General features: G+C 44.0%; 1 protein-coding gene across 1 annotated transcript; it reads right to left on the bottom strand.

Moving 5' to 3' along the window:
- Positions 1–2,420: 2,420 nt before the first annotated feature.
- Positions 2,421–5,409, bottom strand: LOC136550360 (eukaryotic translation initiation factor 5A). Its single transcript, XM_066541908.1, has 6 exons — positions 5,252–5,409; positions 4,963–5,096; positions 3,617–3,739; positions 3,474–3,530; positions 3,314–3,388; positions 2,421–2,794 (listed from the first exon to the last, which is right to left on the bottom strand). The coding sequence occupies exons 2-6, from the start codon at positions 5,086–5,088 to the stop codon at positions 2,693–2,695; spliced, it is 483 nt and encodes a 160-aa protein (XP_066398005.1). The 5' UTR covers positions 5,089–5,096; positions 5,252–5,409; the 3' UTR covers positions 2,421–2,692.
- Between the last annotated feature and the right edge of the window lie 20,828 nt (positions 5,410–26,237).

The raw sequence follows: 26,237 nt of genomic DNA, 5'->3' as shown, positions 1-26,237 counted from the left end.
GAAGATTTGGCGTGGCTTGAGGGCAAGCTGCATTTCAAGCGGAGGGGAATGTCACGGACGAGGCGGTGGGCCGTGATACTGCATTAGAGTGGGCTTGGGGAGGCCAGTGTACAAAAGGCAGGAAGGAAAGCTTCATACAGGAACTAAACCCGTCGTCTCCTTCCTTCCGTCAGAACCCTTCCTACTGCTGTTCTTGCTTCCTGCTTTTCCCAGTCTAGGTTCCATCTAATTCTTCCCAATTTGTATCAAATACCCTTGTAATTGCTACTCGGTAGCGAAGGATCGTAACACCTGATGCCTCAATTCGGCCCTCAAATGGTCCATCGCTGCCTCGTCTGCAAGAAAAAATTGCAAAAATGATGCTCGAAAGATTGACTCTTGATTATGATGACACTTGGGTGGATGACAAGTGAGTCTATTTGTGTCTATGAACATGGGTCCAGTACAAATCTGCAAACGACTGATGTTTCTACTCTCATTTTTGCAGATCCTCCGCAAGCACTGCCTCCATCTGCCGCCGCGCGGCCTCTGTCTTGCTTTCCCCACCCATGCCAAGATCCACAATCAACACTCCAAAGATGGTGCCTGGACCATCCTCTTCCACACTCAACGCGTTGCTCTTATCAGATTTTGCCAATAAGTTTTTGGCTTATTTCAGCTGATTTCGACTGATTTAATAATGTTATGTGAGAGAGAATAAACTGATTTAAGCTGAAGCTGAGAGACTAGATAAGCAGAACAGGGTGAACAGGGCCGTCGAGTCGTTTTCTTCCATCATAGCAGTGGTGTCAGACATGCCCACTGCCAAGGTGGAGCATGGATATAATGATGGTCAATCGTCTTCTCGCCGAGTCCCTCCTGCGCCAATGCCGCCTCTTCAACAACAGAAGGCTCCCTGGATTCGACCTCGCCGCCGGCACCGCCTCTGATTCTACTCCAGATACGAAACCCTATTCTTCTGTCCTCTTTCGAGTCCGGGTCCGGGTGCGTTCGTGGATTTGCCGTTTGCGTAGCAAATACAGAGTCCGTGCTTGAATCGCCCAAGTCGTGGGCTGGATCCGCAGTTAGCCTTATACAATTGGCCCAGTCCGCTAGGGCAAAATCACGGTGAGACGCGACGCCCGCATCGTGGGCTGCTTTGTCTTGGGCCAGTCGTACGTGGTTTTCGTTTCTGGGCTTGATTTTCTTCTTTCGGCCTCGTTTCCTCTCATGGCTCGCCGGTCGCTGCTTCCCCGGATTCTGGGCCCTCTTCGGTTTTAGAGAGGAAACCAGTTCGACTCCGACCTTGCCTTTTATAACTTGGTGAGAAAAACTGCTCGAGTTTTAATCTGCAGGTCACGATGAAAATTAGCAAGAATATACACGAGTGAACGTTCATGGCCGATAAAAGGAATCACGCGTCTCGAATCGAGAATGAAAATGGACATGTGATTTTTTTTCCTCGGGTCCTGAGGTTGATGTGTTGTTTTTTCCTTTTTGTTTGTTAAAAAAAAAGGGACTCGATTTGCCGTATCATACAGTATTAGCAATAAAGCTTCTTTTACATTGACGTGCAAGATTGATGACAGGTTTAATTTGACCACTGTAGGTGTAGGGCAAATTGTTCATTTGTTCCAAAAGAACTGTCAGGAAACGAAAAAACGAAGCATGCAGAGAAGGTGAGAAGTGGAATTAGGCTATGTTAGTGTGTAATCTGGTGCTCGGGGGGCGGCAGTATGGTGCACTACGGCGAACGACTGTGCGTCGGACAAAGGAAGAGCTTCCTTCCAGACCGAGAAAGGACCAGCCAGTTTGAACCTGGAAACGGTTTTACGCTCTTATCTCCACTAAAATTTCTGGATAACATTTAAAGCTTGCCAGGAAAACTACGATAAACGAAATGTGAGTAGTGCTGGGCAGGTTTTGGAAGCCAGATATCGAATTTTAGAGCACCAAAAGATTCATAAGCATAAGCACACAGCAGTACTGGAGGCAACTTGCTCACAGAGGGGGAAGAAACATTACAAACATCGAAAATTCGAGCCTCTTTGGTTTGGAGCAACTCTAAAAGCCATGTTTGGTACAGCTTCTCTAAAACTATGTACAGTAGTTATTTTTGGTGGGAAAAATAGAAAAGGTTAAGCAATACTGGAACTCTGGAAGCAGCACAATCACGAGTAAACTGTACCAAGCCAGTTTAGGCCTTGTTTGGATATAGTCGGATTTACATCGATCCACATGTGTGGTGGATTGGAGTAGAACATAACTAAATTCTACCCCTATCCACACTACCACATATGGATTGAGTTGAATCTTATAACATCCAAACAAGGTCTTTTGAAACCCAGGAACCAAAAAAATTCAGAAAATAAGTACACAGCAATACTGGAAGCAGAACAATTGAGAAAAATAATAACCAACAAGAAGCCTCATGCATTGGATGCAATTCAACCGTTCCAAACCAATTTATTGATGCTTAATACTAAAAAGTAGGGGGCATAAAAGCATAGAAAATACAGGGTCCAGAATATGTAACCATGGATAATGATAGTCAGATAAGGTGCAGACACCCAGCAATCCCTGCACTTGTGTTTGCCATATAGCAAAAGCCAGCTCAAGCCAGGTGAATGTCTCGGTAGCAATCCTTTGGTGATACACTTCTTTTCGATTTAAGTTTTGAGATACAGTGGTTCCGTCTTCCAAGGCAGGGAAGTTACTTGGGGCCAATATCCTTCAGCGCGCAGATCTGCTCCTCCCCCATGGCAGACTGGACAGTCACAACAAGATCCTTCCCGCTTTCAAACCCTTCCTTAATCTGAATACAAAGTGCAGAAGTGTTATTGAGTTTATTGGGCAATATAAACACAAAAACAGTAACTTGAGGTAGATACATTTACTCAGCTACAACGGATACAAGTTATGCAACACTACTACCAATCAACAGAATTTTCATCTGTCCAAGAAACTCACAGCAGTACAGCACAGACAACAAAGTGTAGGACACGTATACAAAATCATTATACAACTCATGTCAGTTTAAAAGCAAGCAATTTAGGTGCACTTTCAGCATGTTTTATGCAACATGGTTGTCATGTCAGATCATTTACATGTAAAGGAAATAGTAGACAGACTAAGTACACAAGGACTGTCTAGTTCTACAAGGCCCTACTTTCCACAATCCTTATAAGCCCAAATCAATTAACAAACTTCAAGGAAGAGAAGCTACTGAGAAAGAACATATGACTAAGCTAACAAATATAACCACCATCGGAAATACTTGGAAGCCACCAAGAAAACTAACAGGACTGAGGATATAAAATGTTTCCAAACAGACCTGGGCCACGAGAGTCTCATCAGTTGGGAGTCTAAGGTCATCCTTAGTGTTGCCATCTGAAGTAAGAAGGCTCACCTGAAACAAATTAAATTAAATTATAAGACTGAATCTAACATTTAATTTATAGAAGAATGTAGCTTTACTGATTAGAGGAACATACAAATCCATCCTCTGATATGTCAATCAGCTGATACTCAGTACGGTTCACATGAGGAATCTAAAAAGAAAAAAGTTGAACTTGTGAGTGGCGTATGAAGTGAACCGTCAAAAGAACTTTAACTAAACAGGCAGAAATTAACTTACGTCACAGTTGTGTGAAGAAGGAACGATATCTTCAAGCTTTTTCCCATTGAATATGTCTATGGCAACAAAGTGGCATTTGGCGTGGCCATGCTTACCAGTCTTTGAGGTAGAAACCTCCACAACCTGTAGCATAAGTTATTTTTAGCAACCATATTCAACAAACAAACACAATAAAACAGCAAGGAGTGTGTGATACGATTTAAGAGCAAGGAAATTCCAAATAGTTTTAGGCATAAACCCATGAACTGTTGCTGACACTCAAGGGTAAATAAACAGAAGTGAGCTTACTATCACCTTATGATAGCAGTGACACCCTAAAATAAAGTACGCTATGCTAATACCACACAAGATTTTCCAGGTTTAGAGTTTCGAAAGAGATAACTTGTTTGGTCATTGCAAAACAAGTGGGTACTCATTCTCTTTGACAATGGTTGCCAAACCAAAAGAAATTTCATTTTGACAACGAATTGGTTTTATCAATGAATAGGAAACATAACATTCCAATTCCAATCCTACTCATTATTAAAAAAAATCAATAACAAGGGGTGCTCTACATCCATCATGGGGAGAAAACATCAGTCAGCAACATCAGGTTTACCTCTATGCCAGACTGACAACTGAAATCTTACATATCAGGATAACACATTTTCCTTAAAGCACATTATCTGTTCGATCTCTTATTCCCATTATCTTGGAATAATGCAAATCGGATAACCCTCTGATCAAACTTCAAAAGATAAATTGTTTGATCACTTGGGTGGTAACTCTCTATAGATCAAGGGGTACAAACATCCTTACCATGATCAAGGACAAATAATGAGTACCCTTGAATGTTCAATGGCAAGCTTAGGGGAGTAACGAATAGCTCAACATGCCAACTAATTTCCCCCCTTTGTATGGAAAAAAATCCAAAAGGTTACCCATTTGCTACAGACTCGGCTACTTATATGGGCTGGGTGCAATCTACTCTGACTTAATGTTGTTTTTTCTGATCTCTTGAAAGGCAGATCAGATTTACCACAGAAAACTGTTATTCTGTGAAGCAAAGCCCAGTCCTAGTAACTCCGGCTGGCAATAGCAAAGTCTCGCATCAATCGCGACTCCCACGTCTCCTTCTAACTATCAGATATATCCAGCATCCAACTACCACAAATTCCATCCCCATATAGTGGGTCAACCAACAAAAGATAACAGTAACAGCGCCTTTTCCCATCAAGCAATCACACTATCACAATATGACCAGAGACGACTACATAAATCTCCATATCACCAGTTCACAGCACAACGACGCGGATCGATACTAATCGATGGCCTACCGCCGATCCCAAATCTAAGCACGCATATACCTTGCAGGGACGGCCCTTGATGACGAGGAAGCCGTTCTTGCGGACGGTGCCAGCCTGCTGCGGGTAGGTCTTGGACGCACCAGCATCGGCCTTCGATTCGAAGTGGTGCTCCTCCGAGTCCGACATGGTGATCCCTGTATAAAAAACCCAAATCCCCGACAACAAGATCCGAAAATTAGCCTCGATTCAGATTCCCCAGATTTCAGGAAACAAAAGAAATCACAAATCAAAAAACATATAGCAACTAAATTCGCAGCCAAATCTGAGCGGCGGCGGGTCAGAATTTCACCTGGCTTGGATGGCTCAAGCGGATGCGGAGGAGCAGGGAGGAGATGCAGAGACGGATGATAAGCGATAAGGTCACGGCGAATCCTAGGGTTTCACCATATTTATACTGCTAAATAGCAGGTGCACCCACCGCTTCCCCCTGAGAGAAGATGGTGCCTCTCACTGACTGTGGGGTATGCTAGATAACGAGCCCGCATGAAGGTGGAACGGTTTTAGTGCAGATGTTGAGCGAATCTGAACCGTAGGTTTGGTCGGGGGTCGACCCGTGTACGGCTGCAGGGGAAGGGCATCTTCTCGCGTTTGAATCACGCCATGGACGGCTCAAAGCATCTTTCCTCCTCCTTTTGCACGCCTTTTTTTTTATCCTTTGCTTCCTTTCCTTTTCTTTTGATTGAAAGACTTGTCATTTCCTTTTCAGCGTCTCCTTTGCTGATCAGCGATAAGAAAACAAAAACAATCGTGCGATAAGAAAACAATCGTGCGGTCCCGTTTCCAAACCTCTTATTCCGATGATCCGATCGGGTTGACGTGACCGGCACAATCGTTAGAAAATATGAGAGCAGCTCGTGTAGAGAAAAGTCAAACCATAATAAGAGAGAGAGTAATGTGTTGATTTAGGACTTGTTTGGTTTCCATAAGTCAAGTGACTTATTAAGTTAGGTGACTGAAAACCAGTGACTTATAAGTCATATCTGTTTGGTTGTAGATGACTTATAAGCTTATACCTGTTAAATGAAAGGTGTGGGCCCTACGCGAAAAATGGTGGCTTATAAGTTTTAAGCAGGGGTGAACCAGCTTAAAACTTATAAGCAGGGGTGACTTATAAGTCGGTGGTGTTTGACAAAATCAGTCACTTATTTCACTTTTTAACTTATAAGTATGTGACTTATTTGGAACCAAACAGGCCCTTAAAGTTTTAAACACTAGATTCATTACCTTCTAGTTTGATTTGAAACTTCGGACTATGCAATACGCAGAAAATAACACACAGGCGTAGAAGCCGACGGGAGCAGAAGACGACGCAGTAGTGAGCTAACGATCTTGCCCATTCATCAGCTTCTCAGCGTGCTCATTGACATACGCAGCCAAGCAATTGTTTACTAGACCTGATCAAATGACGGGTTAGATCAGGTCAGATTAGGATTGGAGCCGAAAAAAATATATCAGATCAAAATCTTTAGTCCAAGCCTGACCCGACACTTGTAGATGCATCAAACTATATTTTGGGTTGACTTGGATCATGGGTCAAAATTCATGATCCGGATCCAATGCACTAGCGAGTTGGGTCGGCTCGGCTGGAGGTTTTTTATTTATAGGTTGGGTCAAGTTGAGTGGCCCATGATCAGGTTTATTGTTTACTCGACTTCGAGCCCACCAAACACTATGCATTAGCTAGGTAGGGGCGAGAAACATCAGTTTTATATAGAGCCCACAGCTAGTGAATCGGGAAAAACTTTACTTTCTTAAGTCGAACTCTACATTGAACCTGTCCTAACAAAATACACGAGAAATAATAAATGAGTCGGTTGTTCAGTTATTTGACCTTACACCATATTGGTTTGTTTGTTTGTGATGTAGTTAATGGCCCCGTTCGGCTTACTGAATTGTGGCTGAAACTAGCTAAAAACACTGTTCTGACTGAATTCTTGTGAAAGAAAAACAATGTTCTGGCTGAAAAATAAGTTGAATAATGTTGTTTTCTGGGTAAGCCGAACGGGGCCGATGAGTGATGTATTTATTTTTTTTCGTAAGTAGCATGTTGCCATTGTACATGTATTAGAGCATGGTGTCTGAACTATATTACAAGAAAAAAAAACAAAAAAAGACTACGGTAATTTAAGTTTGCAACATGATGTTTTAAATCTGAACTTTTGCAACATGATGTTTGCAGCCAACCATCATCAATATGAGTGTTAATAAAATATAAACAGCTATTACAAAAAGCACAAAATTTAACTTTGTCTTTGAAATCGGTGTAACCAAGTTCACACCATAATTAACCATGTTCAGTACAGCTCTCTACTCAACGGTTATTTGAATATTGAAAAAAAAAAGACAAAACAACTACCATCCTTCGAACATGATTCCTTCATACAATGTAGATGTTTTAGACTGGTATACTTAAAGCATCTAAGCTCCTAATTCAATTTGACGATTAATGATGATATAATTACTGTGACTAACGCAGTGGCGAAGCGTGGTGCCAAACCAAGACGGGGCCAATCTGTCAGATGGAGTTTACACTCAACAAGCTAACACTACTTTTATTCGTCTGGTAGAAATGCTAGGAAGCACAGATGAAACATTTCACTGGCCTAGCTTGGCCTCCACAGCCCTCCGCGAGTGGAGTAACGTGTGTTTTTTTTTATCAACATTACTTAGTGAGGTTACAAAAAATGATAATTGATTACTCATTTATAATTTCCATGTCCTTAGTGATGGAATTTATTTTGATTTTCAAAATACATGTGTGAAGGTGAAGGACGAACTTGTTTTAAGTATCATTTGGAGTGAGGAGACACCTAGAGTAGTACATGTCTTTATTTTTCTCCTTTAGCCATACTATTAAGAATGGTATGAACATGTAGCTTGACCTATACGAGTCTAGCGAGTGGATGTGATGCACACTTGTGAAACTAGCACTAAGTAGCTTAGATGAAGCCCAAAGATCAATGAAAACAACGCCAAACTCAGAGTTGTTTGAAATGGAAGGATTTTGAGACTTTATTAAGGCGCTAGAGCTCTTTTGTGAGGCACCAAAGATGTCACTGGAGCTTGCCAACAGTGCGCTAACGGATGGGCAATAAACTGAGATGACCTTATATTCCTGTGTGCACTAGAGTGCCCACACCAGAGCTTAGGAACAGTGTACATTGGTTGTGTGAACTCGGAGAAGATAAGAGCACTAGAGCCATCCGGTGACACACTAGAACTCCCTACCGAGCGCCGGAGCTTGAGTACAGAGAGTATCATTCGGGTGTTGGGAGCTCTCTGGTGGCTCATCGGAGCGTTGCACCTATCCACACAATAACGACAAGTTTTAGCCCGTGAGGGGTGAGAGGCATCGAAAATGTCCCAATGCGAAATTCAGAGGCGTGAGAGAGCTCTCTGGTGCTTGTATTTCGGCTCAATGGAGCTTAGACAACTAGTTTTGGGTATTTACCTATTGCAGGATCAAGGAGACTAACTGAAGGGATCTTTGCAATGTACAAACATATTTGCTAGTTTTATATAACTCTAATACCAAATGTTAGTTATACATATGTAGAAAGCAGTATTTAAGCAATGAGGCAATGGATTACTAGCCCTTCCTTACATTCACATGGCTCCGCCGCTGCTACTAGTGCACCCCCTTACAATCGTTAAGAAAGAGTTTTGCCATGGTAGAGCTTGCTTCAAAAGCTTGTAGAAAAAGAGAGCTTGCTTGAAATAAGAGAATGTCACGAATGCACACATGGCCTTCAAAAAGATGCGAGAAAACAAACATACCGGGATTAAAGGTCCCTGCCCAACGGCTAATGCGGCAGGCTTTTGCTGCAGGGCTACCAACCGGGACTAAAGGTTAACTTTTACTTCTGGTTGGTCCCTCCAATCGGGAGTAAAAGTCTACTCCCGGCTGGAGGCTCCGTCCGGGACTAGAAAACCCCATATTATATTACCCATTCCTCTCTCTCTCTCCCTAAGTTCCCTCTCCCTCCCTCAGCCGCACAACTCTCTCTCTCGCGCGAGCGTGCGTGGATCGAGCGCGGGGCGCGGCGCCTCCGACGGCGCACGAGGGCGCGGCACATCCGGCGGCGGTGCAGGGCCTAGAGCCCGGATGAACGCGGGGCGTGGCACCTCAGGCGGCGGCACGGCGACGCGGGGTCCCTCCTGCGGCAGCGCGGTTGCGCAGGGTTCCTTCGACGGCAACGTGGTTGCGCAGGGTTCCTCCGGCGGCGGTGTGGGTCTTAGAGCCCGGATGGACGCGGTCGTCCGCGGTAAGTCAGCTGCTACTGCCATCCCATCTGCTGCTGTAGGCTACTCACTGTTGTTGTCCTGTTAGTGCGCTTAGGTTGCTGGGTTAGCAGCTGGTGTTTGAAGGTGCTCCAGTTAATCTGTTACAGCCACGCTTAGCAGTGAGTTGGACCTCTTAATTTGCAGTAGCTCTCAGTCAATCGATTAGAGAATTTTGTTTAGCAGTGAGTCCCTCCTGTAGGCAGGTTGCCTTAGTGCTCAAATTTACAGAGAGGGAGATAGTAAGCTGGCAGAATTCGAGCTGTGGTCTGATTTTTTTCTTTTTTCATCAGTTAATGGATCACATTGTATAGCTCTACATATCCTAGTCATTACCATCTTTTCCACATCCGAAGTTGATTCACTTTGATCTGTTCAAAGAACAAAAATAAATAAATAAAATTACAGGCTACAGCAACAGCTTTCGCATAAATTATTAAATACATGTTTGAGCCACTTTCGGCTCAAAATTCTTTCTAGTAGTTTTTGAGAGTGAACATGGTTATTCAGGTGGTGGTGAACAAGCGAGCATATAACCCAATCTTCAACTTGACACGCTGCCATTGGCGACCTCAGTGGCTGGGGAGCTCATCCGGCCATGGCCAGGCAACTCCTTTGGATGTGTTAGGGCATGAATGTACTTTAGATATGTCAGGTACTTTGATTTACACTTGAGTTCCTAATTTTTATTGATCCTGTTCTTAGAACTTTATTTTCTGGATGTGTTAGGGAGCTGTGAAGCACACTTTATTTTCTAGTGTGTGTAAAGAGATGGCTGAATCTGTCATATTCTATCGTCTCTGTTCTATCCATGTGCTGCAAATATTAAGAGGAGCTGATCAGATGCTACATCTGAAATAAATTTCACGTGTACTATTTTCAGAAAATGGTGATAGTTTCTGAAGCATATACATAAGCATTATTCATGAATAATTTTTCTGGAGTTGCATTATTCATGATAGTTTGTGCAGCATTTACAGAAATTGCACGTGTTCTATCCATGTGCGTGTTACTGGATTATTCTTGTGGTAGCTCTACTGTTGATTTTTTCTAGCCTCAGATTCAATGATTATTCTGAATCTGTAGCTATTCAAAAGATTTAGTGATAAAATGGGCAACATATAAAAGCAAATGTTAGTATATTATTCCATTATTTAGCAGTTCGCACTATATATTATTCTCATTTTTAAGCGGGGAGGCGAGAACATCTTCTCCTAGTAGCAGCTGGCGTTGGAAAGGATTCCTGTGTCGCTTGCTATTCCTCCCTGCTTGTCAACGATCATAACAAAGCCGGTTCATTAACGACAGAACAAGGTGCAAAATTGAAAATAGAAACAAAAAAAAAAGAAAAAAAAAGAAAACCTTTAGTCCCAGTTGGTAATACCAACCGGGACTAAAGGATCGGCCCACGTGGCCAGGCCGGGAGGCCTCTTTAGTCCCGGTTTGTATCTTTAGTCCCGGGCGAGAAACCGGGACTAAAGGAGGAGCCCTTTAGTTCTGGATTCGTGCTCCCGGTTAGGAAACTGGGACTGAAGGGGTTTCCTAACCGAGAGTACAGCTTGTTTCTGTACTAGTGATCTTATACATAAAAAAGGAAAGGGCCAAAAGCCCCTTCTTATGTAAAGATCTAGAAGCAAGAATTATGGAAACAAACGCTGAGTAAAACTGGCCGGACCGCAAGAAACCTACGTCCCAGCGGCTATGGCATTTTTGCTCACCAGTGTGATCAGAGTTTTTTTGCCCGCACCTCGAGCTTTACAACCTTAAGATCAGAAGGGGTCGGATCACATCAACCTTTTTACACAAAAAGGGGAGAAGAACCAAAAGTCTGATCAGCCATAACAAAAGTTTAAAACTTGTCTACTTTTTATAAGTTCGCTACCTAGACTATCTAACTAACCCCTCGGGGGGATGACATCATCCTCAATCTTGATAGATAGGTCCTGCGCTAGGAATCGTGCACATGCCACCCTAGCCGCTCCTCGAAAGGCACATCGGACAGCTGTTCACTCTCGATGGGCCAAAAACCACCACAGGTAAGGAGAGATATAGAGCTAAAAACGCTCCCATGACCCATTAAGGCCCAGGAGTTCAAAGGTTGGCCCATCAACGGGTTCACAATCGCTCCGGGGCACCTTTGGAGTGAGGAATGGTTAAGGATGGGCCCGCTAGTGGCCAGCACCCAGGCACACGAGCACCCCAGGCATTCGGACCCACATTTGAGTCTTGGCTAGTGCACAGTCCATGGTTTTTCCTTGAATAGAGATGACGAGCCCTTAAGACCGGTCGAACGAACGCGAGAACTATATGGACTGGCTGCCAAGAATCTAGAGTCAGTCACTAGCTGACCCATGCTAGACCCCATGAATGGGAAGCTGGGGCCCCACTCGGACTAGCCCATTAACAGCTCACCGAGCACCATGATTCATCCATCGAGGAAAACATGGCATGGCTCAGCCCCCCTGTTTATCGAAAAATGCATGAGGGAGGACGATTACAAGACAAGTTGACCCCTCGACTAGACCCCTGCAATGAGCGGGGGCTCAAGGGGAAGTTGGACTCGCAAGGAGACTAAGTATGCGGTTGCATATCAATGACAGATCGATTGGATCCTAGGAAGGGATAGGAATAGAGAGAAATCATTTTTTGACCCCCCCCCCCTCCCCCCGAGCCCCGTAGCTGCGTGCTCCCTAGGGGCTAATCACAATAGAGAGGAATCGCAACCCTACCAAGACATCCCATGGGCCACGAAGGGAGATCAAAACCCTCTGAAAAAGCCTTCAAAGGAGTATCCTACTCCTCCGTAGGCTCAGCGGCTACTATCGGGTATTAGGATTAGGGATACCCAGAAATAGGAAGCTGATGGCCGTGAACACTAACTCCCTCGGATAGGTCAATAGCGTATCTTGGTCTTGCCTGGCCTCGAGGGTATGGGCTCTGTCTCGTCCGACCTCGAGGGCGCGGGATCTAGGTCACCCGACCTTGAGGGCACGGGCTCCATCTCACCTGACCCATTAGGCAAGAGCCTCATCATATCCGACCCTGAAGGTGCGGGATCCACCTGGCCTAATCTCGAGAGCGTGGGCTCTGTCTCGCTTGACCCCTCAGGCGAGGGCTATGCCTCACCTGATCCCAAGAGCGCGGGCTCCACCTCGCTCGACCCCTCGGATGAGGGCTCCGTCTCGCCCAACCCTGAGGGTGCAGTCTTGTAACACCCCGGTGTTACGATTTTGCTTAGCACCTTGACTAAGGCCTAAGAAAAATTATCGAGATGATTTTTTGGATTTTAAGAATTTAAAAATCCTGCTTTTCGCGTAAACAGTAAAAATCAAAAAGTATAGATTAAAGCGTTGTTTGTGGCAAATTGTTTTGAGTACAATAATCATATAACGCTTTAATATTTTGTTTCATTTCCTGGTACGAATATGAACTACCGTGTCTGATGTTTTTAGGTGAGCGGCAGTCGCACCGAGCATTTAGGCTGCAACACGTCCTTGTTCTTTTCCCGCTGTTTCTCGCGCGCCTGCTTTTTCAATGACTCCCGTTGTCTCTTTGTTTGTCTTGCGGTCTTGTCTTGCGTCCCTTGCTACTCGATGTGTCCACCTCGCCCTATCACGGCGTCGTCGCGTTGCCAGCCGTTGTTGCGTTTGACCGCGCGCAGGCACACGTTGTGGCGCTGTCCGTGCCAGGCAACATACCGACCACACGGTACCACGAGCGCCCTACCCCATGCCCTGCTCGCCTTGTCCCGTCACTCTTGAGGGCCGCTGAAGCACGCCAACGCTGAATCACAGCACCTCGTCCCCGCGTGCGTCTTAAGCCGAAGGCCGAGCTGCTCCTTGGCCGCGCCTGTGCCATAGTGCTGCTCTGCTGCTCCACGCGCTCCTTAGCCCACAGCACCACGCCACTGTCCGCGCGCGCCCTTGGTCCTGCGCCGGACCCGCAGCTTCCCCGAGCTATCCCTGCTCTTCCTTCCCCGTTCTTCCCCTTGCTCAAGGCCAAAGCTCCACCTTCCCTCCTCTTCTGGCCTCACGCAAGTTTCCGCCATGGCTGCCGAGCCACCGTCGCCTGGCCGCAGCACGCACTCACGCCAGCGCCGCTCCACCGCCATGGCCAGGCATGCCCGTGCCATGGTCTCTCCCATGTGTGAGCTCATCGGCCGCGTGGGTCCGTCTGCACCGCCTCGGCGCTGCCCTTCTTTGCCCTCCCTGTTGTCCATGCTCTAGCCCAGCATGCCGCACTCCCAGAAGTGCTCGTGGTCACGCTGTTTCGCCCACGCCGCCACAGCTATTCTCTAGGTGCCGTTGCTGCCCGCCGTTGTTCGCGTGGCCCCACCTACTGACCATGCCGGTGATGCACCCCATCGCCATGGCCGCTGTCGTCGTCGTCCACGTTGCCCCACCTTCGCGCGAGCTCCACGCTGCGCCTGGTACGCCAAGCCCACGGAGCTCCTCGGCCATTGCCCCATCCGCGCGCCGCAATCCGTGTCGCTCCCTTCCCGTGTCCCGCGCGCCTGGTTTGCTGGTGCCTAGGAGTTCGGCCTCGCCAGAAGCAGCCGTAGCGTCAAGCCATGGGGCCATTCTGCCCTCGTCGGCCGCCGCGACCGCAGCGACTCCATTGCCGACCGGAGCTCCTCAGCTCCCCTGCTCCGAGCGCTCTATTCCTGGAATGAGAGAGCAAGGTGAGGAGGGTATATATCCAAGCAAAAGAATTGTACGGGGGTGTTTTTGTGAAATACATGACCCATTTGAACAGTACTATGGACCTAGGGTCAAATCGAGAAATGCATAGGGGTCGTTTTGCTTATTTATCGTCGCCACCTGCCGATTGGGCCACCCACCTGGTGCCACGCGCCCGACTTGGGCCGCTCGCGCCCTGCCTGCGCTGGGCCGGTCGCCGCAGTCCGTGCACTGGGCTGCGAGCGTGACTGGGTCACGAGCGTTGCGCTCCGCCTGCACCTGGTCGTTGGGCCACGCCACGCGCTGGGCCGCGCACGCCCCGCCAGCCTCTGCTAGGCCGCTCACGCCAGTGCGCGCCTGTGGGCCGAGCTAGGCCGTTTGGCCTGTTTCTGTTTGTATGTTGTCGGTTATTTGGTTAAATCAGTGCTCTTCAAAAATGGAAAATAAAGTATAGAAAAATCATAAAAATGTCAAACCAGTTTTGTTAGTCTCCTAAAATCATAATCTACCTGTTAGTATAGTTTGTTCACATAGGGTGATAATGTTCTTGGAAGCTATATAATTAACTTAAGGTATTTAATATTGTGAAAAGGTAACTTTTAGGAATTGTGGTGATACATTGGTATTAGTGTTGGATCTGAAATTTCGACAGTAGATTCCTAGCAATATTAGGGACTTATTGTAAGTGTTGTAGCTCCAGAATAACTAGTTGCTAAATAGATAACGATGCTCTAATTCCGAATAAAGAAATAACTTGGGTTTATATAACTAAAATAATTTTTGGGAAGTAACGCCTTATCCAACAACGTGTATACGTAGCTAAGTACGGTCGTCGTTAGAACTAGCTCGTTCACTTGAGGACGTAGAGCGTAATTACACGAGTCACGATTGCAGTTGATTAATTACATCTTTGCATTGCATCGCATGCATATCATATAGGTACGATGATGGATCAATGGATCGATCGAAGGATGATTGGGAATTCGAAGATAGTGTAAGGGTATTCTCTCTAGGAGATGATGCAAGGGGCTTCTATCTAGTTGATGGTGGATGATCTAAAGATGCAGACACTAACTTTTTAATATATCTTACCCAGGCAAGCCCCGGTGCATAACCCCTACTTTTCTGCAGTTTAAATTATATTTGTGCATTAAGTTTTAAGGAGTTGAATGAAACCCACTTGCATATATATCTTTATTCCTATGAGTCTTACTAGTATGACAGGATCGTGTAGAATGCTATGCTACAAGACTTCGGTAGAAGTCGAGTGATTGCCTGTCACTCGCGAGAGATAGGAAATATATTACTATCACTTGGAAAACATAAATGGTGGAAAGGAAAAATGGTGACCGGGTAGGGGTATGGTTTGGGTATTGGTGAGTGTAAGGAGTTGTGTCACCGTGGACACGGGGCATAACTTGGTTACACTGTTTTTCCCTGTCTGGTCAGTTAAGGACCGATCGTTGCATAAGACTCTAGGCAGGTCACAGTCTTATTATCTCGAGCATATACTTGTGTATGGGCACTTGGAAGACTTGTTGCTCTCTTGTCGTAGATCTGGCTCTTTCTAGACCGACTGTCAGGGTTTTATTTTGGTGGAGGAGGTCCTTGCACCGCACTGAGTTCAGGACTCAGGGGCGGGGGCTTTGAGTCCTAGTTTGGATGAGGACCTGGACACCCAGGATAGGAGAGTAATGGGTTGGTCCTACTTGTGCCTAGGGTACAAGTGGGGCGTGTGTTTTCGGGGTACCTAGCTGGGGGCATTGATTCACGAATCGTCAGACGATCCGGTACGGCTTGTCTACGGTTTAGCATCATAGTAAGAACTGAAAGATGAAAGATGGAAGATGGACAAAGAAAATCTGATTGCTTACCACCTGCTTGAAAGTAGCACAGGTGCTTACATAGAATGGTTAGTTAATGAACCAATGTGGCTATTAATAAAAATCAAATATAAGGACGCACGCTTAGTAATGCTTCCTACAAATGCAATAAACCCATAAGCTAGATAGCCTTACATATCCTTGGAGTCTTTTGTTTTCTCCTGTCGGATAAGTCTTGCTGAGTACAATTGACTACTTAGGGTTTTATTCCCCCTGTTGTAGGTGACAGGTGGATGCTAAAGCTGACTCTTGTGTGTGGATTCCTCCTGGTAGGCTCAGAGAGGATTTCCTTTACGCTGCGATCGTAGTTGTTATTTATAACTCTCACCAAATACTTTTATAAATGAAAGTTTCATAATCCGTTGTCATAGTCTATATGTCAATACTTCATCATGTCATTAATAGATGTTTATTTCCGTTGTAACTCTGTTCACAGGTTTCTATTCTGCTGTTCAATTCAATTGTTTATAACTCTGATAATATGATTTCATTCCACTGTTATATTAATAAATATTATACTTTAATGTTGTATTAAAAGTGATGTGAGAAATGGTTATGAATGATGTAAGCTTTATTCTCTCATTTGTGATCCTAATGGCAAAAATGTGGATTTTCGGGTTCTCCCCTGGGGTGTGCCCGACGGAACCGAGTAATTTAGTGTTCTCCCTCGAGTGCTTAGTGTCTAATGGAAGACAAGCACTCCTGTGAGGCATTAAATTAGGCGGTTCTACCACAGATGGTATCAGAGCGCAAATGAGGAAATAAGGCTTCGAAAATCTTTTCTAAACTAAAATTTGACAACCCATTTTTGCAAAAAGTTAGGACGTTTGTATGCGAAGTTATCTAAGTAGCCCTATTACTATGGTTATGTATCTAGGATAGATGGCACCCTACTAACTTAGGTAGACTTAATCAAGTTTCTATAGGTACACTGACTCGAGCATAGTCCTATAGGATCGACTAGTACAGGGAGAGAACGATGTGCCAAAAATTTAAGAACAGTTGCCCTATATGTTGGCAATAGTGAAAGGACGTATAGGACGTGCATTCATGCATATCAGGTTTGTGCATTGTAGCATCCGTATTGCTTCTAGATGTGCCATCCTTAGGTGTCACGTGTGTCGTATTGTGCACGACTAACTCGTTCCTATTCTAGAGAGACCAGCGCGTCCGGTCAGTTGTGGCAGCGAAGACGCTGGTGTCGGTCAAACGACCGGACACTGGGTCTTGGACTGACTGGACACTGAGGTCTAGGGTTCGGTCCTGTTGTCGGGCAGCGTAGAGGAAAGTCACTGAGTGACCGGACGCTTGCAGGGTCCGGTCAAGCATGACCGGACGCGTCTGGTCAAAGAAAATCATTTCTAGAAACTTACTGGAAACGACCGAACGCTGGAGGCTGAGCGTTCGGTCAGTTTGTGCGCTGCGTCCGGTCGACTGATGACCGTTGAAATCTGACAAATAGTATTTGAAGCAGGGGACACGTGGCATGAATCACGTGACCAGACATTGAAGGCCAGCGTCCGGTCAATCGGACCGGAGCGTCTAGTCACCCCGTGCTGTGCCCAGTGAAGATGTACAATGGCTCTTTTTCGTGGGGGCTTCTATTTAAGCCCCATGGCTGGTTGAAGCTTATACCTTTGGCCATTTGCATTGACATAGCAACCTTCTGAGCTTAGCCAAAGCCCTCCCACTCATCTCCATCATTGATTCATCATCTTTGTGAGATTGAGAGAGAATCCAAGTGCATTGCTTGAGTGTTTGCATTTAGAGGCACTTGGTGTTCATGTTTTGCTGCGGGATTCGCTTGTTACTCTTGGTGGTTGCCGCCACCTAGATGACTTGGAGCAGCGAGGATCATTGAGCGGAGGGTGGTGATTGTCTCTGGCTTCGATCATGGTGATTGTGAGGGGTTCTTGACCTTTCCCCGATGGAGAGCCAAAAGGTACTCTAGTGGATTGCTCGTGGCTTGTGTGATCCTCATCTTGTGTTGGTTGTGTGGCACCCTATTGAGAGTTTGGCGTGTGAAGCCAATTAGCGCGTGAACCTCCAAGTGAGTGAATCGCCACAACGAGGACTAGCTATGGCAGAACCGCCTAATCTAATGCCTTATAGGAGTGCTTGTCTTTCATTAGACACTAAGCACTCAAGGGAGAACACTAAATTACTCGGTTCCGTCGGGCACACCCCAGGGGAGAACCCAAAAATCCACATTTTTGCCATCAGAATCACAAATGAGAGAATAAAGCTTACATCATTCTTAATCATTTCTTACATCACTTTTAATACAACATTAGAGTATAATATTTATTACTATAACAGCGGAATGTAATTATATTATCAGAGTTATGAATAATTTAATTGAACAGCGGAATATAAGCATGTGATCAGAATTACAGCGGAAATGAATATCTAATCATGACATGATGAAGTATGGGTATATAAACTACGACAACAAATTGTGAAACTTTTATTTATAAAAGCATTTGGTGAGAGTTATACATAACAACTATAATCGCAGCGTAAAGGAATCCTCACTGAGCCCACCAGGAGGTATCCACACACAAGGGTCAGCTCTAGCATCCACCTGTCACCTGCAATAGGGGGAATAAAACCCTGAGTACTCAATTATACTCAGCAAGACTTACCCGACAGGAGAAAAGAAAAGACTCCAAGGATATGCAATGCTATCTGGCTTGTGGGTTTATTGCATTAGCAGGAAGCATTACTAAGCGTGTGTTCTTATATTCAATTTTTATTAATAGCCGCATTGGTTCATTAACTAACCATTCTATGTAAGCACATGTGCTACTTTCAAGCAGGTGGTAAGCAATCAGATTTCCTTTTTCCATCTTGCATCTTTCAGTTCTTACTACGATGCTAAACCATAGACAAGCCATACTAGATTTTCGGGTGATTCGCGAATCAATGCCCCTAGCTGGGTACCCCGAAAACACATGCCCCGCTTGTACCCCAGGCACAAGCAAGACTAACCCATCACTCTCCTGTCCCGAGTGTCCAGGTCCCCGTCCAAATTGGGACTCCAAGCCCCCACCCCTGAGTCCCGCACTCAGTGCGGTGCAAGGACCTCCTCTACCAAAATAAAACCCTAACAGTCGGTCCAGAAAGAGCCGGATCCACGACAAGAGAGCAACAAGTCTTCCAAGCGCCCATACACAAGTATGTGCTCGGGATAATAAGTCTGTGACCTGCCTAGAGTCTTATGCAACGATCGGTCCTTAATCGACCAGACAGGGAAAGCAGTGTAACCAAGCCATGCCCCGCATCCGCGGCGACACAACCTCTTACACCCACCAATACCCAAACCATATCCCTGCCCGGTCACCATTTTTCCTTTCCACCATTTATATTTTTCAAGTGATAATAATATAGTAACATATTTACTATATCTCGCGAGTGACAGGTAATCACTCGACTTCTACCGGTGTCCTATAGCATAGCAATCTACATGATCTTGTCATGCTAGTAAGACTCATTGGATAAATATATATATGTAAGTGGGTTTCATTCAACTCCTTAAAACTTAATGCACAAATATAATTTAAACTGTAGAAAAGTAGGGATTATGCACCGGGGCTTGCCTTGGTAAAATATAACCAAAAGTTAGCATTCCATCTCTGTGACACGATCACCATGGCATCATCTTTCAGCTACTCCTATCGATCCCATGACCCATCATGGTTCCTCGCCCGGCGAGTAATGTCGACTCCGGCCCGCATGTAGCTTGCGAACAGAACAGGGAAGTCAAGAGAGTGAGAAGAGAGCTAGAGCTATGGAGAGCGGAGGCTCAGCTGCTGGACTGTGCGGGCTCGCATTTTATAGGCCACGAAGAGAAGCTGGCAAGCTTGATTTAGCAAGATGCAAGAGTCTGTGAAAAACAATCTTGCTTTGGGTATGGAGGAAGGAAATAGTTTTATAATACTATATTATATATCTACAAGTATGGTTAACAGCGAGGCAAACAATCCGAGCGATGGACGTGTCGTGTGTGACAAGTTGTACGAGCACATTTATGACGACCGACTCTGGCTATGAGAGAAGGGAGAAAAAGATGTGACATTGCCCAGTCGCTGCCTACGGTGAACAGTGTTTCTCAGCTACAGCTACTGTGTTTTACTAGGCTTATTACAGCAGATGGTGACTGCCTGACAGTAGTCGTCGTCGGATAGTGAGAGAAGCTAGCTAGACTAAACAACTAACTACTTGCATTGACAGTCCCCAGCTCCCACACAGCTTGCTTGTGTGTGTGTGGCGTGCTGCACATGCATCACATTCTTTTCCTAATAACATGTCATAGACTTGACTTTTGTCGTCGTGTACGGCACGGTATATAATGCATGCATGTATACAGGGGACAACTAATTAATCCATGGGAGACTTTGGTGCTTGAGCTAGTACACTATATCAAGAAGGCATGACTTAGTTCGTAGGTGCATACCAAGGATGGTCAAGAGGTCATGGAAGTCATGGTTCTCTGCGTGCTACAGTGTTTTCTGCGTGCTACAGTGTTTCGTGGGAAGAAACTAACCATGCTTGGAAAAAGTACATGCACAAACAGAAGCAAGCCGTGGAGATTCAAGCAGCAATAGGAGAAGCAATGAATGGGCAAGTTGGAAAGAAGCCAACAGAAAAAGTACAAGAAAGGGATGGTCAATCAGTAAAGAAGTGTTGTACCAAATACCTCATTATTGTTGTTTTAGTAATAGCCGTGTTAGTTCAAGCTTGCCTTTTGTGGCTTAAGTAGAGTACGTGAAGCGTAACAAGCTATTACTTGCATCTGCTATTAATTCAAGTGCGTGTTTGATGGGCACGCCCCGACCAACATGACGATTGACTAGGTATATATGCCATGGCCATGGGTCATCCCTTCCGCCAATCCAATCTAGTACACGGTTCGTCATCCGACCGGTCATCGTCGCCAAGCTAGTTGCTACCAAACCAGGTGCAGAACAGCACAACACAACCCTGGGAATTCATATCGTCAGGGCTGCATGAGGGGCTGCTGCTGCTCACATGGCTGGCTATAGTGCTCAGCTACCGCGAAATACTAGTACACAAATAATTGGTCAGAGAGACAGAACCAGACTTGCATGAAACGTATGTGAGTGTGTGAGCCTGATGAGCTCAGCTTTTGCTTTCAGCTATCCATCTAGGTGGCCACGACGAGTGTTTATATACTATACGTAGCTTATAAATGCAGCATTGCAACGTTAATAAACTTTCTAAAGCTCATCTTTCGTTGGATCGCACAATCGCACGTACCACGGCATTAAACAGAGTGATCATAGAAGAATCTCTGCGTTTGCAGAGCAGCGAACGAGCGGCGTGCTCAGCGGGCCGAGCTTGTAAGTGAGATTAATGCATAGTGTGTGTGATGCTGTTGCTATGGTCGGCAGCACTATCGTTATTATTTTAGCTCTTCAATATTCATCAAGCCAACCATTTATATTTTTAAACACGGCTAAAGCACAAAAGTTTGTTACTCGATATTTTAACTGTAACCAAAATCATACTCCGAATTTTACTTAAGAACTCTATATGAGTCAAATCGTATTTTTGGTTATAAAAATTGTTTTCATGTTTAATCCAACAGAACAAGCCATTAGCTATTTACTTGCTAGAATCGTTATCGAATATTCCTAAATATTTCTACGCACTACGTAATTTAACTTGAGCGTTTATTTGAGTCCACGAAACTAAGTCATACAGGATTTGCTTATCGCCTCAAGTACGTTTAAATTAAAAACCCGATAAAACTCGATTTGGAAATTTTTCTTTGGCCTAAATCGTGGTGCTAAACAAGTTTGTAACACCAGGGGTGTTACACTAGCTTGCCGGTAAGCAAGTGAACCTCGGTAAAAATCATTGTGTTCATCATTAATTCTGAGGTGATTGGTCTTCATTGTTATTCATCCTTGTGATTGATTGGTTCCTTTATCTACACGGTGGTATAACCTTCTTGATCACTCTCTTTACGTTACTGCAAACTAGTTGTCAAGCTCTTTAGTGTAGCTAGTTGTGAGAGCTTGTTTGGTTGGTTGGTTGGTGTGGCTCTTTAGTTAGCCTTTGAGAGCACACTAACATAGAGTAGTGTCATAGCTATTGTGTGAGTAGATACTATCTAAACTAGAATTGTGGTAGGTGGCTTGCATTTTGAGTAGGCTAGCACAACACTTGCTTCGCCTCATAATTGTCTAACCATTTTGTTAAGTGTTGTTGTAGAACTTTTTTATTAGGCTATTCACTCCCCCCTCTAGCCATTAGGACCTTTCAAGTGGTATCGGAGTCAAGGTCGCCGTGATTTGAGGCTTAACAACCTTCGGTGTATAAATGGCTCAAATCAACAACACAAAGAAACCACCCCAATTTGATGGCTTCAACTATCCCTATTGGAAGGCCAAGATGATAACTTATGTCAAGTCAGTCAATAGGAAGGTTTGGAAGGTGGTAGAAACCAAAATTGAAATTGAAGATTCGGAGAATCCCACCGCGGCCAAAGAAGTGCTTCTCCAAAATAATGACATTGCTCTAAGTGCTATTCATGATGCAATTGATGAAAGAACATTTGAGCAAATCAAAAATATTGAGATGGCTCATGAGGCATGGAAGAAATTGGAAGAATCATTTGAGGGCACTCAAGCCATGAAGGGTGCAAAGGCATACATCCTCAAAGAGAAGTTTGCAAGCTTCAAGATGAAGGAAGATGAGAGTGTGCCAGAGATGTTCCGTAGGCTTCAAGTGCTTGTCAATGATCTTAAAGCACTTGGTGAAGAGGTGAAGGACGATGACTTCTCACATAAGTTCTTGAGATGTTTGCCTTCAAGATTTGGTACATTAGTCACCATTCTAGTGAGAAGCGATTTGGACACCATGACACCAAACCAGGTGTTGGGGGATATAATGACCGATGATACATATAGAGATGATGATGAGAAGGAAGAAAAGAAGGAGAAGAAAGATGAGAAGAAGGATGACAAGAAGAAGAGCATGACTTTCAAAGCCACATCATCCAAGGGCAAAGCTAAGCAAGAAATATCAAGTGAAGATGATGATTCATGGGATGATGATGATGATGAGAAAATGGCTCTCTTTGTCAAAAGATTTGGCAAGTTCATGGTGAAGAAGGGCTATCGTGCTAGGAGAAAGAAGTCTTTATCCAAGAACAAAGAAGAGTTAAGAAGGTGCTTTAAGTGTGGAAGCAAATATCATCTTATTGCTCAATGCCCATACAATAGCGACAATGATGATGACAACAAGAAGAACAAGAAGAGGGACAAGAAGGAAAAGAAAGAGAAGAAGGACAAGATGGCTTTCAAGAAGAAGAAGGGTGGTTCATATGTAGTCACTTGGGATAGTGATGCTTCCTCAAGTGATGATGATGATGATAGTGATGATAACAAGACCACCAAGAAGAAGGTTCTTGCAAGCATTGCAATCAATGAGAAGCCTTCTCTCTTCGAATCTTCATCATGCTTCATGGCTAAGGCCACTAAGGTATAAACTAGTGATGATGAAAGTGATGAAGAACATGATGAAAATGAAAATGAAAATAACCATGATAGTGATAGTGATGATGATGAACCTACTAAAGATGAATTGTTTGACATGCTAGAGGATGCTAAAGAACACTTTGACATCAAGAGAAGGGAATGCAAAAGCTTGCGTAAGGAACTAAAAGAACTTAAGCAAGCCTTTGATGAGCTCAATGCATCTCATGAAAGGCTAGAGGAAGCCAATGAGAAACTTGGCAAAGCTCACAAAAAGCTTGAAAAGTCTCATTCCTCTTTGCTTGATGAGCAAAATAAAAAGAAGCATATTGAAACTTGCAATGTAGGTTTAACTTGTGATATAATTGATGAATCACTATCTATGTCCTATCATTGTTGCTCCCACTAACCCTTCTTGTAGTACTTCCACCTCCACCTCATCTAGTAGTGACGGTCTCACTTGTGGTGCCTCACTAATGGTTGAGAATAAGAACCTCAAGAAGGAGGTCAATAAGCTCACTCACACCTTGGCTAAGGCCTATGGTGGTGAGGACCGCTTACTTATGTGCTTGGGTAGCCAAAGAGCTTCTCTCTACAAAGAGGGATTGGGCTATACCCTCAAGAAAGGCAAGGCGGCCTTTGCTCCTCACAAGACTAGTTTTGTGAAGAACAATGGTCGGTTTTGCACTAGTTACAAGCAAGTTGATCATAAAGAGCTTGAATGCAAGAACAAAAGCAAAAATGCTAATGTATCCTCTATTAAGCTTGATTCTTTATATATGCTTACCAAGGGTGTAAATAGTGTAAAGGCTAAGTTCATTGGTAAACCATGGATGGGCTCAAAAAGGAAAGCCATTTGGGTACCAAAGAGCTTAGTAACTAACCTTCAAGGACCCAAGCAAGTTTGGGTACCTAAAAAGATTTGATCTTCTTTTGTAGGTCAATTACAAAGCCGAAGGAAGGCATTGGGTTCTTGATAGTGGGTGCACTCAATACATGACCGGTGATGCAAGAATGTTCAACTCAATCAACACCAATGGACAATGATGGTTATGATAGTATTACATTTGGTGATAATGGCAAATGCAAGGTCAAAGGACTTGGTAAGATTGCAATATCCAATGATATGAGCATATCCAATGTGTTGCTAGTAGAGAGCTTGAACTTTAATTTGCTATCTATGGCTCAATTATGTGATCTTAGGATTCAAATGCATATTTAGGGTAGATGATGTAGAGATCATAAGTATAGATGGCTCAAATTTGATCTTCAAAGGCTTTAGATATGAGAATCTATACTTGGTTGATTTCAATGCTAGTAAAGCTAGATTATCTACATGCTTATTCACTAAGTCTAGCATGGGTTGGTTATGGCATAGAAGGCTTGGTCATGTTGGAATGAAATAATTGAATAGATTGGTTAAGCATGACTTGGTTAGAGGCTTGAAAGATGTTGTGTTTGAAAAGGATAAGCTTTGTAGCTCTTGTCAAGCCGGCAAACAAGTTGGAAACACTCATCCTAAGAAAAGCATGATAAGCACTAGTAAATCATTTGAGTTATTGCACATAGGATTTATTTGGGCCTAACTCAATACACTTAGCATTGGTGGTAACAAATATGGCCTTATGATAGTGGATGATTACACTAGATACACATGGGTATTCTTTCTAGTGGACAAAAGTGATAGTGTTTGCAACATTCAAATCATTTGTTAAGGGCATTCACAATGAGTTTGAAACAACCATAAAGAGAGTTAGAAGTGACAATGGTAGTGAGTTCAAGAACACTAGAATTGATGAGTTATGTGATGAATTTGGAATTAGACATCAATTCTTGACTAAGTACACATCTCAATCAAATGGCCTTGTTGAGAGGAAGAATAGAACACTCATTGATATGGCAATGTCTATGCTTAGTGAGTACAATGTGAGTCAATCTTTTTGGACTAAAGCTATCAACACTGACTTGCTATTGTAGCAACTGCCTCTATTGTCACTCTTTGAAAGAGAAGACACCATATGAGCTCTTGAATGGTAGAAAGCCCAACATTGCATATTTTTGAGTCTTTGGTTGCAAATGCTATATCTTGAAGAAAGACACTAGATTGGGTAAGTTTAATAAGAAATGTGATGAAGGATTCCTACTTGGTTACTCCACTATAAGCAAAGCATATAGAGTTTGGAATTTGGATAGTGGTACTCTTGAGAAAGTTCATGATGTTGAATTTGATGAAACCAAAGGTTCACAAGTAGAGAATGAGAACTTGGAAGATGTTAGAGGCATTCAACTTTCAAATGCCATGAAGAACATGGATATTGGTGAATTGAGGCCCTAGGCAAGTGAATGATGATGAAGATGATCAAGTGCAAGTGCTCTCTAACTCTAATGTGCAAGATGATACAAATCAAGTTAGTGCAAGTGGATCTCATGATAATGAACAAGATCAAGTGGCTAGTACATCATCTCAACCCAATGATCAAGCAAGTCCTAAGCAATCAAGTTCCAATCCTCCAACCAACCAATGTTGCAAGGGATCATCCATTGGACACTATCATTGGTGATATTTCAAGAGGTGTGTAAACTAGATTCAAGATTGGCTTCATTTTGTGAGCATTTCTCATTTGTGTCATCCATTGAACCAAAGAAGATAGATGAAGCATTGAAGGATGTTCATTGGATAAATGCTATGTATGAAGAATTGAATAACTTCACAAGAAATCAAGTATGTGAGTTGGTAGAAAGACCAAAGGGACACAATATGATTAGAACCAAATATGTCTTTAGAAACAAGCAAGATCAAGATGGGATAGTAGTAAGGAATAAAGCAAGATTGGTAGCACAAGGCTATACATAAGTTGAAGGTCTTGACTTTAGAGAAACATATGCCCCGGTTGCTAGATTGGAAGCAATTAGAATCTTGCTAGCCT

Source organism: Miscanthus floridulus, chromosome 4 (assembly GCF_019320115.1).
Source record: "Miscanthus floridulus cultivar M001 chromosome 4, ASM1932011v1, whole genome shotgun sequence".
Lineage (NCBI taxonomy): Eukaryota > Viridiplantae > Streptophyta > Magnoliopsida > Poales > Poaceae > Miscanthus > Miscanthus floridulus.
Note: the sequence above shows the minus strand (reverse complement) of the source record. Positions and strands in the feature narration are given on the sequence as shown.